Here is a 17,545-nt window from a genome sequence, read left to right on the forward strand (position 1 = left end):
AGGCAGCCATGCAGCTGCGCACGCCGCTGACTGCCCACTATGAACTTAGGGCCACGGGTCGCATGGGTGTCCCCCCAGGCCACCCCTCAAGTGCCCTCTGGCCCCAGCCGACCCATCAGCCATATGGGCGTGCTCCAGTGCAACCAGCGCCATCTTGTTGGCTGGGATGGTGTGTATGGGGAGTGAAATGTGTATATGCACCTGTAGCGTGTCAGCCTACTAAGTGTCAATCGTGAATCTGGCACTGTTTCTCATTGAACTCAATTGTGTTCCACATGGCACGCTAGTCCCTTAACATTCGCTGAATAGGTCCAGATGCAGCACCAGTTTTGCTGTCCTGGAAGTCCACGAATCCTGCCCGATGGCAACACTTAGTCGCCATTTTTGTTTGTAAAAGTTGATTATATAATATTGACTTTTGCTCAAAAAAGTACAGATGCTGATTTTATTAATTATTTTAGGATTTCAAATGATACTGAACACCGTGCAATTAACAGGAATATTCTCTCTTCTGACGTTATGTTTAAGGGAAGGCCATTGATGAAAGCAACTGAAGATATTTGGGCCGAGGACCCTACCCTGCAAAACTCCGATAGTGATCACTATGGATTGAGATGATTGATATGCATTGAACCCTACTAGTGCCACTGTGCTAGCTTTGATTCTAGCAGCTGGAGAGTTTAGCCCTGAATGCTACTGAGTTCAGGTTTGCTCAGGTGTTTTGGAACTACACACTGTGAGTTTTGTTTTATCCTTGGCTGGGCTTATGTTTTTATTGCTATTCTCTATTTGTCCATGAGAAGGTATTGGTGAGCCACCTTTGTGAAGCACTGCAATCCATGTGGTGGTGGTGCACCCATAGTATTATTTGAGAGGGAATTGCAGGATTTAGACCCACGACTGTGGAAGAATGGCGATATAATTCCAAATCTGGATGCTGAGTGGCTCAGAGGAGAACTTGCAAGTGTTGGTGTTCCCAAGCATCTGCTACCCTTGCCCTGCTTGGTGGGCTTGGAAGATGCTGTCGAACAAGCCTTGGTGAGTAGCTACAATGCATCTTGTGAGTGGTACACACTGCTGCTACTGAGCATCGGTGGTGAAGGGAGTCGTGGTTGGAGGTGGTGAATGGGGTTCCAATCAAGCGGGCTGCTTCGTTTGGATTGGTGTTGAACTTCTTGAGTGTTGATGGAGCAGTACTCATCCAGGCAAGTGGAGAGCATTCCATGCCTGACACGCCTGACTTGTGTCCTTTGTGTGGTGGACAGGCTTTGGGGAGTCAGGAGGTGAGTTACTCGCTGTAATTCCCAGCTTCTGACCTGTTCTTATAGTGACTGTATTTAAATGGCTGGTTCAGTTAAGTTTCTGATCAGTGGTAACCCAACGGGTGTTGATAGTGGGAGATTCAGCGATAGTAATACCATTAAATAGTCTACTTCTGTTGTTTCTGTCATTATAATGGAGTTTATAGTATAAAGGGTACTGAAATAATAAAAACTCTTTGAATTTAATGGAAATTAAGTGAACTTTGAAATTCCAAATTGCCTCTTATTTGTTGTAATGAACAAAATCCAGATATAGAAGCATAGAATCATAGAATTTACAGTGCAGATGGAGGCCATTTGGCCCATCGAGTCTGCACCGGCCCTTGGAAAAAGCATCCTACTTAAGCCCCACCCTATCCCCGTAACCCAGTAACCCCACCTAACCTTTTTGGACACTAAGGGCAATTTAGCAAGGCCAATCCACCTAACCTACATATCTTTGGACTGTGGGAGAAAACCGGAGCACCTGGAGGAAACCCACGCAGACATGGGAAGAACGTGCAGACTCCGCACAGACAGTGACCCAAGCTGGGAATCGACCCTGGGACCCTGGAGCTGTGAAGCAACTGTGCTCACCACTGTGCTACCGTGCTGCCTGTACACCGTGCTGCACATATAATGAAGAAATAAATGGTACATTAAATAAGAATAGTAACGAGAACATGTTCGGCAACCTTAGCAGTGGAATTTAATGAGTGCGACATGGATCTTGCTGACTGGTTGAATACCAGCTCCACGTGAATGAGGCCCTGGGGCAGCTCTTTACGGACTTCAATTTATCTCCGAGTGGCAGGCCTGCCCGCTGTCCTTCCCTCCGTATCTTAATCTCTACTCTGCTACCCTCACCTGATCAAAATGACCCTGGCCCACAACTCCAAACTGGCCTTCTGAGTGGATATTAGATGCTGTGCTGTAAAACACATTTTGGTTTGTCAATCCTGCTTAATTCACACCAAGCAGATTCACACTGTTCATCACAGTTGAATTGTTTCAGGTACTATCGTGTTTGCTGTTGCAAATACCAAGGCCAATTTAAAAAAGGATGAATTTTGTATTTAAAGCCATACCTTGAATTATGTTGGCGGGAGTGGAATTGTACACAAATCTTGAAGGAGGGATTTCTGATCCTGATACTTCCGTTCCTGTGTCGTCATCTGCATCAAAACCTGAGTCATCTTCAGTCGTGTCTCCTGAAATAAAAACAGAAAATTTTGTAAAGATTCAAAAGAAAAGGCAGCACCTGTGTAGAGAGAAGCAAAATTGTTTCAGATCAATAACCTGACAAAAACTTTGGGCTGCACGGTGGCACAGTGGTTGGCACTGCTGCCTACGGCGCCAAGAAACCGGGTTCGATCCCGGCCCTGAGCCACTGTCTGTGTGGAATTTGCACATTCTCCCCGTGTCTGTGTGGGTTTCACCCCCACAACCCAAAGATGTGCACGTTAGGTGAATTGGCCAAGCTAAATTGCCCATTAATTGGACAAAAAACTGACAAAAACTTGTTTCTCTTTCCACAGATTCTGCTTGACCTGGATTGTAACATGCTGTTGTTTTTGGTCATACTGAAGGAAACATGTTATTTTGGGTAGATAGAATCAAATAGATATTTTGATTCAATTGGATTTATGAGACATTCCTAAGACAAGAATCCTGTTGCTGTGCTTAATTCTGATCTTTCAGGTGAACTCTTGTGTTTGCTTTTGCAAAGACCAAGGCTAGTTTAAAAAAAAAGGATGTCTCTAATTTTTGAATTCACAGCCGTTTATTTGACATGTGATAAGTGGAATGGAACTGAGGTATCTATTGATGGTGGAAATGTTGATGGATAATTTCCTGCCTGTAATGTACTGTCTAATATATCAGCAGGTAAATCGCTTGCGTAATCTGAAACAAAACAGAAAATGCTGCAAAGGTTCAGAAGATCCTGCAGACTCTGAGGAGAGAGAAGCATAATTAATATTTCAGGTGGCCAACCTGATGATGTTATCAGCATTGAACTGTTAACTCTGTTTCTCTTCCATAGCTGGATTCTGCTTTGTCAGTTGTACCACTACATGAAAAATCATATTGACTGTTGGATTGAAAAAATGAAATGCTTGTTTTCATTCAATTGAATTTGGAATATTCTCAATACAGAGATCCATTTTTTGTTCTAAAATATCTATATATAGATATATATATTTGAATGTTTAAGATTGTAGAAATACTGATTTGAAGCTGCTTCATTATCTGAGGAATTGCACATGGAACAGAGCACTGCAATCAGCAAAAATCCCCACATTTGAGCTTACCATGGAGGGAATGAGTAGTTGAAGATGTTTGATCCGAGGACCGTGCCTGAGAAAGCTTGCAGTCTTATACTGGGTTGAAATGCTTGATCTACAACAACACTTACCATCTTCCTTTGTGCTGAGCATGACTCCAGCCACTCCAGATTTCAATGCCAGCCTAGAGGTCAAGAGCAGTTATTCTCACCTCTGGAGCTTACCTTATTGTCCATGTTTGCACCAAGGCTGTCTTGGGATTTAATGTTGAGTTAAGGTGCAGCTGTGGGCCTGAGGCCTTCAGCCATTATATTTGCAATTGAATAATTTTGCATTTAATTTCTGCGTTGTCCTTGATTTTAAGAAACTTGCAGCACAGTGGCACTGCAACCACAGCGCCAGGGACCCAGGTTCAATTCGGCCTTGGCTCTGTGCGGAGACTGCACGTTCTCCCCGTGTCTGCGTGGGTTTCCTCCAGTTGACCCGGTTTCCTCCCACAGTCCAAAGATGTGCAGGTTAGGTGGATTAGATAAGCTAATTGTACCTTAGTGTCCAAAAGGTTAGATAGGGTAACGGAGAAGTGGACCTGAGTGGGGTGCTCTTTCACAGGGTCGATGCAGACTCGATTGGCCCAATGGCCGCCCTCTGCACTGTAGGGATTCTACAATAAGCCTTTTTAAAAATAAAATTAGAGTATCCAATTAATTTTTTCCAATTAAGGGGCAATGTAGCATGGCCATTCCACCTACCCTGCACATCTTTGGGTTGTGGGGCGAAACCCACGCAAACACTGGGAGAATGTGTAAACTCCACACGGACAGTGACCCAGGGTTGGGATCGAACCTGGGACCTTGGTGCCGTGAGGCAGCAGTGCTAACCACTGCACCACTGTGCTGCCCATAGATTCTAAGATAAGCCTGCATTAAATATTTGAAGTTAGTACGTGTGATCGTGCTTTGATTAAGTCAAATAAGTAATCAGTATTAATTAGTGCCGACATTATTCTCTGGGAAGCGTGCACACACGTGCATAATCTGGAGGCGGTAGTACACGAGTTCAACATTTAGGGAGTGGAATCCCTTCAGTTCATGAAAGGCACTCCGAGACACCATGGTGCACGTGAGGTAACATACGTGCCATCTATTGCCCCCTGTACGTGGGGAATCCTGGCAATGGCAGAAAATCTTGCAGCCTGGGTATCTTGGTTGTCTTGGTGCAGCTCAAAGTATGATATAGTCTGATATGCTCGGGCATACAGAGAATCTGTGCCTTCACAATGTACTTGTCGGCTGTAGCTTGTGATATGCCGCACAAATCCCCAGTTCCAAGATTCCTGCAGGAACATTAATGAGTCAGTGCTCAGGTGCCCTCCCCTGCTCCGCACACTTACATATAGGTTTCAAGAATATCCCGATTGCTGAAGCTGAGCTCTCGAGTGTTTGATTGTTGACTGTTGCCTCCCTGGTGCTAACGCTTCTAGAGTTTAGGCACACTGTTCAGGCATCAAAGTTTGATTAAAATGCGATGCATTAATCATTGTCTGAGACATGGCAAGTGTGCCCACTGGAAGCCACTTGAGAGCTGTGATGTGCTCTCACAACTAACAAAGCCAATTCCTCATTAGCAATAGGGGCAGCACGGTAGCCTAGTGGTTAGCACAATGGCTTCACAGCGCCAGGGTCCCATGTTTGATTCCGGTTTGGGTCACTGTCTGTGCGTAGTCTGCATGTTCGCCCCGTGTCTGCATGGGTTTCCTCCGGGTGCTCCGGTTTCCTCCCACAGCTCAAAGATGTGCATGGGTAGGTGGATTGGCTATGCTAAATTGCCCTTAGTGTCCAAAAAAGGTAAGGTAAGGTGGGGTTACGGGGATAGGGTGGAAGTGTGGGGATAGGGAGGAGGTGTGGGGTTGGGTGGGGTGCTCTTTCCAAGGGCCGGTGCAGATTTGATAGGCCGAATGGCCTCCTTCTGCACTGGAGATTCTGTGATAAAAGCCTTCAGCTGTGAAGCTAAAGGCTGCTTATAGTCAAAGGGAGTTAAAGTGACTTTCGGCATAGAACCAAGAGCAGGACTCTGTCCTGGAGGTGTTTGCTGGGACAGACAGGCAGCAGCTGTTGTTGTCCCTGTTCTGGGTCTCCACAATATTTAAAGATAGTTCGGAGGAGGAGGAGCAGTCTCTGTCAGGGAGAGAACCTGAGAACATCTAAGACACTCAGAAGGTAAGTAAGTGATTTTTACTCATTTTTACTTTTATACCTTTTTCAAATTGTGTGTGTCGGGGGGAAATTGAAGTGACATCACAGAAAAGCTGTGGCCTGAGTGGCTGGTTGGGAATCTACACTAAATTTAAAAAATTAAGCATTGGTAACTAATTAAACATAATTACTTAATTATAATTTAGAGGGGTATCTAAGCCAGAGATCGGAGAGTACTATATTTAGCTTTCGCATTTCTATTATAAATCTAGTGCTAGGAAACAGATAGTTAACAGTAACTTTGAAAATTTAAAAAATATATATTAAAAATTTTTTTAATTTTTAAAAATTTTTTTAATTAATTGACGCAATGTCAGTTAGAGGGGTGCAGTGCTCTGACTGTGAGATGTGGCAGGTCCGGGAGGCTTCCAGCGTCCCGGATGGCTTCATCTGCAGAAAGTGCACCCAACTGCAGCTCCTCACAGACCGCATGGTTCGGTTGGAGCAGCAATTGGATGCACTTAGGAGCATGCAGGTGGCGGAAAGCGTCATAGATCGCAGTTATGTAAATGTGGTCACACCCAAGGTGCAGGCAGAGAAATGGGTGACCACCAGAAAGGGCAGGCAGTCAGTGCAGGAATCCCCTGTGGTTGTCCCCCTCTCGAACAGGTATACCCCTTTGGATACTGTCGGGGGGGATAGCCTATCAGGGGAAAACAGCAGCAGCCAGAGCAGTGGCACCACGGCTGGCTCTGATGTTTGGAAGGGAGGGTCAAAGCGCAGAAGAGTAATAGTAATAGGGGACTCTATAGTCAGGGGCACAGATAGGCGCTTCTGTGGACGTGAAAGAGACTCCAGGATGGTATGTTGCCTCCCTGGTGCCAGGGTCCAGGATGTCTCCGAATGGGTAGAGGGCATCCTGAAGGGGGAGGGCAAACAGGCAGAGGTCGTTGTACATATTGGTACTAACGACATAGGCAGGAAAGGGCATGAGGTCCTGCAGCAGGAGTTCCGGGAGCTAGGCAGAAAGTTAAAAGACAGGACCTTGAGGGTTGTAATCTCGGGATTACTCCCTGTGCCACGTGCCAGTGAGGCTAGAAATAGGAAGATAGAGCAGCTAAACACGTGGCTAAACAGCTGGTGTAGGAGGGAGGGTTTCCGTTATCTGGACCACTGGGAGCTCTTCCGGGGCAGGTGTGACCTATATAAGAAGGATGGGTTGCATCTAAACCGGAGAGGCATAAATATCCTGGCCGCGAGGTTTGCTAGTGTCACACGGGAGGCTTTAAACTAGTATGGCAGGGGGGTGGGCACGGGAGCAATAGGTCAGAAGGTGAGAGCATTGGGGGAGAACTAGGGAATAGGGACAGTGGGGCTCTGAGGCAGAGCAGACAGGGAGAAGTTGCTGAACACAGCGGGTCTGGTGGCCTGAAGTGCATATGTTTTAATGCAAGAAGTATTACGGGTAAGGCAGATGAACTTAGAGCTTGGATTAGTACTTAGAACTATGATGTTGTTGCCATTACAGAGACCTGGTTGAGGGAAGGGCAGGATTGGCAGCTAAACGTTCCAGGATTTAGATGTTTCAGGCGGGATAGAGGGGGATGTAAAAGGGAGGCGGAGTTGCGCTACTGGTTCGGGAGAATATCACAGCTGTACTGCGGGAGGACACCTCAGAGGGCAGTGAGGCTATATGGGTAGAGATCAGGAATAAGAAGGGTGCAGTCACAATGTTGGGGGTTTACTAAAGGCCTCCCAACAGCCAGCGGGAGATAGAGGAGCAGATAGGTAGACAGATTTTGGAAAAGAGTAAAAACAACAGGGTTGTGGTGATGGGAGACTTCAACTTCCCCAATATTGACTGGGACTCGCTTAGTGCCAGGGGCTTAGTCGGGGCGGAGTTTGTAAGGAGCATCCAGGAGGGCTTCTTAAAACAATATGTAGACAGTCCAACTAGGGAAGGGGCGGTACTGGACCTGGTATTGGGGAATGAGCCCGGCCAGGTGGTAGATGTTTCAGTAGGGGAGCATTTCGGGAACAGTGACCACAATTCAGTAAGTTTTAAAGTACTGGTGGACAAGGATAAGAGTGGTCCGAGGATGAATGTGCGAAATTGGGGGAAGGCTAATTATGACAATATTAGGCGGGAACTGAAGAACATAGATTGGGGCGGATGTTTGAGGGCAAATCAACATCTGACATGTGAGAGGCTTTCAAATGTCAGTTGAAAGGAATTCAGGACCGGCATGTTCCTGTGAGGAAGAAGGATCAATACAGCAATTTTCGGGAACCTTGGATAACGAGAGATATTGTAGGCCTCGTCAAAAAGAAAAAGGAGGCATTTGTCAGGGCTAAAAGGCTGGGAACAGATGAAGCCTGCGTGGAATGAAAGGAAAGTAGGAAGGAACTTAAGCAAGGAGTCAGGAGGGCTAGAAGGGGTCACGAAAAGTCATTGGCAAATAGGGTTAAGGAAAATCCCAAGGCTTTTTACACGTACATAAAAAGCAAGAGGGTAGCCAGGGAAAGGGTTGGCCCACTGAAGGATAGGCAAGGGAATCTATGTGTGGAGCCAGAGGAAATGGGCGAGGTACTAAATGAATACTTTGCATCAGTATTCACCAAAGAGAAGAAATTGGTAGATGTTGAGTCTGGAGAAGGGTGTGTAGATAGCCTGGGTCACATTGAGATCCAAAAAGACGAGGTGTTGGGTGTCTTAAAAAATATTAAGGTAGATAAGTCCCCAGGACCTGATGGGATCTACCCCAGAATACTGAAGGAGGCTGGAGAGGAAATTGCTGAGGCCTTGACAGAAATCTTTGGATCCTCACTGTCTTCAGGGGATGTCCCGGAGGACTGGAGAGTAGCCAATGTTGTTCCTCTGTTTAAGAAGGGTAGCAAGGATAATCCCGGGAACTACAGGCCGGTGAGCCTTACTTCAGTGGTAGGGAAATTACTGGAGAGAATTCTTCGAGACAGGATCTACTCCCATTTGGAAGCAAATGGACGTATTAGTGAGAGGCAGCACGGTTTTGTGAAGGGAAGGTCGTGTCTCACTAACTTGACAGAGTTTTTCGAGGAGGTCACTAAGATGATTGATGCAGGTAGGGCAGTGGATGTTGTCTATATGGACTTCAGGAAGGCCTTTGACAAGGTCCCTCATGGTAGACTAGTACAAAAGGTGAAGTCACACACGGGATCAGGGGTGAGCTGGCTAGGTGGATACAGAACTGGCTAGGTCATAGAAGGCAGAGACGAGCAATGGAGGATGCTTTTCTAATTGGAGGGCTGTGACCAGTGGTGTTCCACAGGGATCAGTGCTGGGACCTTTGCTGTTTGTAGTATATATAAATGATTTGGAGGAAAATGTAACTGGTCTGATTAGTAAGTTTGCAGACGACACAAAGGTTGGTGGAATTGCGGATAGCGATGAGGACTGTCAGAGGATACAGCAGGATTTAGATTGTTTGGAGACTTGGGCGGAGAGATGGCAGATGGAGTTTAATCTGGACAAATGTGAGGTAATGCATTTTGGAAGGTCTAATGCAGGTAGGGAATATACAGTGAATGGTAGAACCCTCAAGAGTATTGAAAGTCAAAGAGATCTAGGAGTACAGGTCCACAGGTAATTGAAAGGGGCAACACAGGTGGAGAAGGTAGTCAAGAAGGCATACGGCATGCTTGCCTTCATTGGCCGGGGCATTGAGTATAAGAGTTGGCAAGTCATGTTGCAGCTGTATAGAATCTTAGTTAGGCCACACTTGGAGTATACTGTTCAATTCTGGTCGCCACACTACCAGAAGGATGTGGAGGCTTCAGAGAGGGTGCAGAAGAGATTTACCAGAATGTTGCCTGGTATGGAGGGCATTAGCTGTGAGGAGCGGTTGAATAAACTCGGTTTGTTCTCACTGGAATGAAGGAGGTTGAGGGGAGACCTGATAGAGGTCTACAAAATTATGAGGGGCATAGACAGAGTGGATAGTCAGAGGCTTTTCCCCAGGGTAGAGGGGTCAATTACTAGGGGGCATAGGTTTAAGGTGAGAGGGGCAAGGTTTAGAGTAGATGTACGAGGCAAGTTTTTTCCGCAGAGGGTAGTGGGTGCCTGGAACTCTCTACCGGAGGAGGTGGTGGAAGCAGGGACGATAGTGACATTTAAGGGGCATCTTGACAAATACATGAATAGGATGGGAATAGAGGGATACGGACCCAGGAAGTGTAGAAGATTGTAGTTTAGTCGGGCAGCATGGTCGGCACAGGCTTGGAGGGCCGAAGGGCCTGTTCCTGTGCTGTACATTTCTTTGTTCTTTGTTATGGCTTGAAGACCTCATAGATGCAAAGCCCCTCATCCCCGTTGCATTCGACTTTAATCTTGCTGTTGAGATGGAAATTAATGCAAATGAGGGTTAATGAACTGCTCATCATATTTGGGAGAGATCCAGAACTTGCCATTGGGAGCGGGTCGGTTCGATAGCAGGTGGGAATCTCGATTTTGGCCTTTCCCACCATTTTACCGGTGTGCACAGTCACGCGCTGGGTGTAACACGGTGGTTATCGTGCATATTAATTGTCATTCTTTTCACATATTCTATCTTTGCCAGTCCTATTTTCCTCATTATTTCCTCTTTCAATTCATTACATTCGACCTGGTTTTCACTTAAAGAACTGATGTGACGTATATTATACACCCTCTTTGCATTATCATTTTCTCTATTTCTCTCATCATCCAAGGTTCCTGTACCTTCCTTAAAGATCACCATTGTTCATATATGTTCAAGACTCATATGGACTTGAAACGTTAATTTTGATACTCTCTGCACAGATGCTGCCCGTCTTTCCAGCAGTTCTAATTTTATTACCCTTTTCCCATGTTTTTGGTTATCTTTCTATATCTCATTAAATATCTTAAATATTCCTATAAATTTCACTTGTAATGCTTCTTTTTAAGACTGAAGAACTCTCCCCAGAAGGAAAAACCCTCCTGTAAAACAGCGAAGAATATTGGTCTCAACTGGTCTTGTATACTTTGAAATGGAACACCAGTAAAACGGGGAAATTAGAATGCTGCTCTGAACTGTGTTTTCCTCCTGGGTTCTCTATCAAATTGTGGTTCTTCCTTCTCTGACTGAGTATTAGACTGCCCGCTCTGCTGTACTGTCTGTGGCCTGGCTTGTTCTCGTATGTTGCAGTGTCCCGAACCGTCTGCAGACCTCCGTTGATGTAATCCAACCAAGGCTGTACAGCGTTAGAGTGCCATGGAGGATTTAAAATCCCCATTTTAACCAAGTATCTGCAAGACCATTTTGATGCCCCAGCAATAAATTATAATTAATGTTCAAGAGTTCACTGAAAAGGGTTACTTTTAACTTTCCTTTTGGTAAGTTCTGTTCTGTTCATAGAGCAGGTTACTGGGAGCTTGTTCATATTTAATTTAGTATCCCTCTCAGGCCACAACACAAGCTTTTATTAAGCTCCCGATAGAATAAAGCCACGGGCTCCTGGGTATAGGTCATCTGCAAACTTGACTACCTAGTTTTGTGATCATTATAATCTGTGTACATCAGGAACCAGAAGCCTATTAAGGACATGACTGTAACAATAGCATTAAAAACCCTGTGAAGAGGGCGGCACGTGGCGCCGTGGTTAGAACTGAGGGCCAGGGTTCGAATCCCGGCCCTGGGTCACTGTCCATGTGGAGTTTGCACATTCTTCCCGTGTCCGCGTGGGTTTCACCCCCACAACCCAAAGATGTGCAGGGTAGGTGAATTGGCCATGCTAAATTGCCCTTAATTGGAAAAAAAAACGAATTGGGTACTCTAAATTCAATTTTAAAACCTGTGAAGTATCAAAGTCGCTATGCAAGTAAAAAAAGAAATCACAACAACTCTATCAATATTAGCCTGAAACCTTAGCTTGGAGTAGGAACCAGGGGCGAAATTCTCCCCCAACGGCGGGATGTCCGCCGACTGGCGCCAAAGCCGGCGCCAATCAGACGGGCATCGCGCCGGCCCAAAGGTGCGGAAGGCTCCGCATCTTTGGCGGCCTAGCCCCAACATTGAGGGGCTAGGCCGACGCCGGAGGGATTTCCGCCCCGCTAGCTGGCGGAAATGGCGTTTGTTTCCCTGCCAGCTGGCGCGGAAATGCGGCGCATGCGCGGGAGCGTCAGCGGCCGCTGTCAGTTTCCCAGCGCATGCACGGGAGCGTCAGCGGCCGCTGTCAGTTTCCCGCGCATGCGCAGTGGGGAGAGTCTCTTCCGCCTCCGCCATGGTGGAGGCCGTAGCGGAGGCGGAAGGGAAAGAGTGCCCCCACGGCACAGGCCCGCCCGCGGATCGGAGGGCCCCCCGGGGTCAGATCGCCCCGCGACCCCCCCAGGACCCCGGAGCCCGCCCACGCCGCCTGGTCCCGCCGGTAAATACCAGGTTTGATTTACGTCGGCGGGACAGGCAATTCCTGGGCGGGACTTCGGCCCATCCGGGCCGGAGAATCCAGCGGGGGGTCCCGCCAACCGGCACGGCCCGATTCCCGCCCCCGCCCAATCTCTGGGAGCGGAGACTTTGGCGGGGGCGGGATTCACGGCGGCCAACGGTCATTCTCCGACCCGGCGGGGGGTCGGAGAATGACGCCCCAGGTGTGAAGGAAAGATTCTCATCGGCGTCAGAGACATACGACCCAGGTGATGTTTTACCACCGGGTTTATCTGCATGTCTCCACTCAGCTGTCCCACCAAAATTAACCTTAATTTATTTCCACTCACGCCAGCTCGCTGGACAAAGATAGTGACTAAGTACTCGTAATTTTGTACAAATATAATCAACATATTGCTTAGGATATGCTTAACCAACATATTCTTAGATAGTAACTTGAAAGAGTTTCCCTATTTCTGAGTCTGTTGATGAAGAATATAGGCTAAATTGTTTTTCACAGAAAGATCATAGAGGCCGCCACATGTGCAGTTTGGTATGGGAACCTTTGGGTTACTGCATGGCCAAACGGCTAGTAGCTTGGAGAGAACTTTCCCAGGGAGACATCTACTTATTTTAATTTCTTTGTTCATCTTCTATGTTTGAGGTTCTCCAATAGAGTAACGGGGCAACGCACAAACCAATAGATTCCAGGTACGATTCCGGTCCAGTGCTGAGTTATCCGATTTCTGCAGGATATCAGCAAGTGATCTTATTATTGACTTTGGGCGCAAGAATTAACCAGGATTCCATTTCATTGTCATTATTCACTGGATGTGTTGAAAACCGCATCTGTGTCGTTGTATGTGGAAGACAGGATTCAGGCTTCGTTCCATCTGGACGAATCACTTGCTGACACACAGTGCCTCAGATCATGCATACAGAATGGCTGCTTGAGTTGAGTGAAGAACCTAAAGGATGTGAACATGCAAGAAACAGTATCCAAGCAGTGTCCAGGAGCTTTCCACTGAAGGAAACTACTGGAGAAAATGACCTGAAATCTTGCTGGCGTATAGCTGCTTGGAATTGATTCTATTGCTTGTAACTATTTTTAAAAATGTTTGTAATCTTTTTACATTTTCTTGCCTTTTACAAACCTTTTAAATAAAAACTTGCAAGAAGGAGAACCATAATGTCAACAGAAAAGATTGAAGCATCTGTTTCTTACCTGAAATCTCTTGCCCATGAGCAGAAGCAATCAAGAGACTCCAGCAGATCCACAACATATTTTTGCACAGATCTGGCAGAAACTGAATTCTAATCACATACCCCAGACTTTTCTATAATGGCTTGAACAATTAATTCAAATAAGGGTGGGAACAGTTTTCAGGACTGGTTGAACAGGCATGGGTAACGAGTGTTAGTCAATTTAGTGTTTTTATGTAGATAACAATGCTTGATTCAAGATGCTTGGAAACTTGGCCATGCAAGTTCTAAATACTGAACAAGCAGTAATTATTTTTCAATGCATTCTTTCTGGGGTATTCAAAGCAGCTATAATTTGTTGTTAAGGCTTCATAGAAACAAAGAAAGAAAATAAATATCTTTAACATTCTGAGCCTTCGGGAGAGAGGTATATCTTACAAAATAGGAGCGTCATTCTCCGACCCCCCAGCGGGTCAGAGAATGGCCGTTGGCCGCCGTGAATCCCGCCCCCGCCGGTTGCCGAAGTCTCCGAAGGGAGAAAAGTCGGCGGGGCGTTAATGTCGCCACTGCCGCGGAGAATGCCACGGGTCTGCGCAAGGCAGCCGATTTTCGGCCTGCCGATATTCTCCCTTCCGGATGGGCCGAAGTCCCGTCGACGTGATGACCGTTCACGTCGACGTAAATTAAACCTCCTTTTCATCGGCATGACCCTGTGCTCCAGGTTCACGCCGACCAGCGTGGAGGTGAATGACGGCCTGGGGGGTTGGCTCTGGGCAGGCAATGGCGTGGCCGCAGTCTGAATGCGTGAGGAGAGGTGTGTCTCGGGTTGTGTGTGTGTGTGTGCGGCTGAGGGGCTGGTTGCTGGGCGACAGGGACTACCCATTGCGATCGTGGCTGATGACGCCTATACGGAGGCCACGCAATGAGGCGGAGAACCACTACAATGATGCCCATGTAGCGACAAGGGGAGTGATAGAGAGGTGCTTTGGCGTGCTGAAGATGCGTTTCAGGTGCCTGGACCTCTCTGGGGGCGCCCTCCAGTATCGGTCAGATAGGGTTGGCCGCATCATTGTGGTGTGCTGCGTCCTGCACAACATAGCCCAACAGAGGGGCGATGTGCCGCAGGCAGAGGAGGGCGGAGTGGAGGAGCAACAGGAAGAGGCGCAGTCCTCCCCAGATGAGGGGGATGGGGGTAATGGTCAGGGCAGACGGGGTAGACACAGGCGGGTGGCTGTCCACCGTTACCGGCTGGCCCAGCGGGCACGGGACAGACTGATAGACGCCCGCTTCACTGACTAGATGGGCGTGGGAATCGGGTAGTATGGCCACAGACCGCACACCATGGCAACAGCCGACCACCCACACCCCCCACCCATCCACCCACCCAGCACCCTCCCCCCCCTTCCTAAACCCCACCCACCCCAACCGCATGCACACCACCACACCACCCCCCCATTGCCGATCCACCTGCGGCACAACGGGCCGGGCTCACACAGTTGCGGGTGGACGCGTGTCTATCGCAGGCCATGGAGGATGATGACAACCCGCCCTGCGGTGAGCTCCTGGCTCTACATCGTTGGACTATGTCTGACCCATGACCACAGTACCGCCATCCGCCCGGACCATCCCTGCATGCGGCTGTGACACTGCAGCGCACAGTCCCGTCCTCTGCCCGGGGGATGTTGATGGCGGCCCAGGGGGAAGGGGGCAGACTCACCTGGGGCTGAGGTAAGACCACCCCTCACACACACACTTGCGCTCAACGTACATGACACCCCCGCACACTTTGGACAGAGCACAAAGGCAGCTTCTGTAGGTGTAACATTGACTTTAATAACCAAAGGAGTTCATGCACGTGCCCTAGCCCCTAAAACTCATCTGTGCCCTGCAACCGTGCCAACTTACTCAGTGTCTAATTGTTTTGCCTTACGGGCCCTTTGACTACGTCTACGTGGTTCCCCAGACGGTACAGCAGAACTGGAGGTGGACTCCTGTGATTCCTGCCCTCTGACACTGGATCCCTTTGGCGGCCGTTTCCTGGGGCGTCCTGGCCTAGATGGGCCATGCTGCGGCCCGGGCGACTGGGATGGCGAGCTGCCAGCCTGTCCTGCCCGTTGCCCACCCGATGCACCTGGGACGGAAGGGGGGGAGTCCGAGGTATCGCGGTGTACCGGGACCTCCTCTACAGAGGGAGCCGGGACGGACCACACCACCTCCTCCTCCCTCGGGGTGCCCAATGGCCCCCAGGCCTCTACATGGGTGGGGGATGCGAACGGACTTGCCATCCGACGCCCCCCCGACATCTGGCGCTGCCAGTCCTGGAGGCCCGTGCTGGTATCGACAGGGGTCTGCAGGTTTGCAGCCATGGAGCCCAGGGGGTTGGCAAACCCTGTCTGTGACAGTGCGACGCCGGCTCGCACATGGCCACTGGCGCCGATGCCCTCAGCGATGGCCTGCAGAGACTGGGCCATGGCCTGCTGAGACTGGGCCATGGCCTGCAGAGACTGGGCCATGGCCTGCTGAGACTGGGCCATGGCCTGCTGAGACTGGGCTATGGCGTTGAGCGCCTCTGCCATCTGGCGCTGGCACTGGCTCATGGCCTCCTGTGAGAGGGCAGCCATTTCCTGGGCCACAGACGCCGCCTGCACGGAAAGCCCCAGGCCTCGCAAACCGTTCCCCATGTTTGACACCGTCGCACCCATTGCCTCCACCGCGGACGCCACCCGTGCGGTGTCGGCCTGGGTGGCACGCATGACCGGCACCACTCCCAGCTCCTGGACGCGGGTGGACTCCTCCACCTGCGACCGCAGCCGCCGCAAGCCGCCCGTCACCCTCTTCGCTCGTCTCCGGGTCGGTGGTTGCATCGGATCTATGTGTGGCTGTGGTAACTCCAGGAACCCGGGATCCATCTGGGCGGCAGATGTTCGCTTGGGCTGGGCTGCCTTCCGACCGCCCGGCCCCTCTGCTGCTCCTACCTCCACCTGCTGTACCGGGACGGCTGTGTTGTGCACACCAGTGAGTGTACCAGACGCCTCATCACTAAAGTGCCCAACCGTGGTGAGTGTTTCTGCGATGGTGGAGGGTGTTGGTGACAGCAGTGGCGTTGTGTCGTGCTCTTCGTCCCACTCTGAGTCCATGGCACTTTGGGGTGGGGGTTCATCTCCACCCATCCACTCTGAGTCACTGTCCGGTATTTTGTCTTCCTGGGTAGTGCTGTCCCGGGTACTGCTGCCCCGGGTAGTGGTGTCCCGGGTAGTGGTGTCCTGGCTCGGATGTGACGGGGGCCTGTGGCTGCCCCCCTCGTCGCTGGGTGGTCGCTCCTGCATGTGACGGGGGTGTCGTCTCCCTGTTGCTCCAGATGTCTCCGTCTCCCGTGGTGTGCGAGGGGCATCCTGCGGGCATCGCATGCTGGAGGGTCCGGGTCTCTCCGTCTCCCGTGGTGTGCGAGGGGCATCCTGCGGGCGTCGCATGCTGGAGGGTCCGGGTCTCTCCGTCTCCCGTGGTCTCCGAGGGGCATCCTGCGGGCGTCGCATGCTGGAGGGTGCGGGTCTCTCCGTCTCCCGTGGTCTCCGAGGGGCATCCTGCGGGCATCGCATGCTGGAGGGTCCGGGTCTCTCCGTCTCCCGTGGTGTGCGAGGGGCATCCTGCGGGCGTCGCATGCTGGAGGGTCCGGGTCTCTCCGTCTCCCGTGGTCTCCGAGGGGCATCCTGCGGGCGTCGCATGCTGGAGGGTGCGGGTCTCTCCGTCTCCCGTGGTCTCCGAGGGGCATCCTGCGGGCGTCGCATGCTGGAGGGTGCAGGTCTCTCCGTCTCCCGTGGTCTCCGAGGGGCATCCTGCGGGCGGTCTGCATCTGCGGGGATGGGTGCCTGGACGTTTGGTCCTGCGATACACAAGGAAGCATGCATGGTTAGACGTCAGGCAGTGATCAGGTGATACGGGGGAGGGGGATATAGGGGAGGGGAGATATGGGGACGGGCTGTCGGTGGCTCACTTGCTAGTACGCCCCCGACCTCTGCATCAGCAACCTCCCGGTCCTCAGGTCCGCCAGCCAGTTCCAGGGCCCTTTCCTGGTGTTCGGTCAGTGGCCTCTCATCAGCGGGGCCTCCTCCAGTCCTCACATGCTCCCAATTGTTGTGTGCGCGCTTCTCCTGTGGGGGGGGGGGGGG

At 50.0% G+C, this 17,545-nt stretch overlaps 1 protein-coding gene across 1 annotated transcript in view; it reads right to left on the reverse strand.

Moving 5' to 3' along the window:
* Positions 1-13,459, reverse strand: part of LOC140389023 (uncharacterized) — a 234,417-nt gene extending 220,958 nt beyond the window's left edge. The window contains exons 1-2 of the mRNA XM_072473189.1: positions 13,402-13,459; positions 2,390-2,512 (exon numbers count right to left, since the gene is read on the reverse strand). Of these exons, the coding sequence (XP_072329290.1) occupies positions 2,390-2,512; positions 13,402-13,459 (181 nt within the window). The remainder of the gene's footprint in view (positions 1-2,389; positions 2,513-13,401) is intronic.
* Positions 13,460-17,545: the final 4,086 nt, after the last annotated feature.

Source organism: Scyliorhinus torazame, chromosome 14 (genome assembly GCF_047496885.1).
Source record: "Scyliorhinus torazame isolate Kashiwa2021f chromosome 14, sScyTor2.1, whole genome shotgun sequence".
NCBI lineage: Eukaryota > Metazoa > Chordata > Chondrichthyes > Carcharhiniformes > Scyliorhinidae > Scyliorhinus > Scyliorhinus torazame.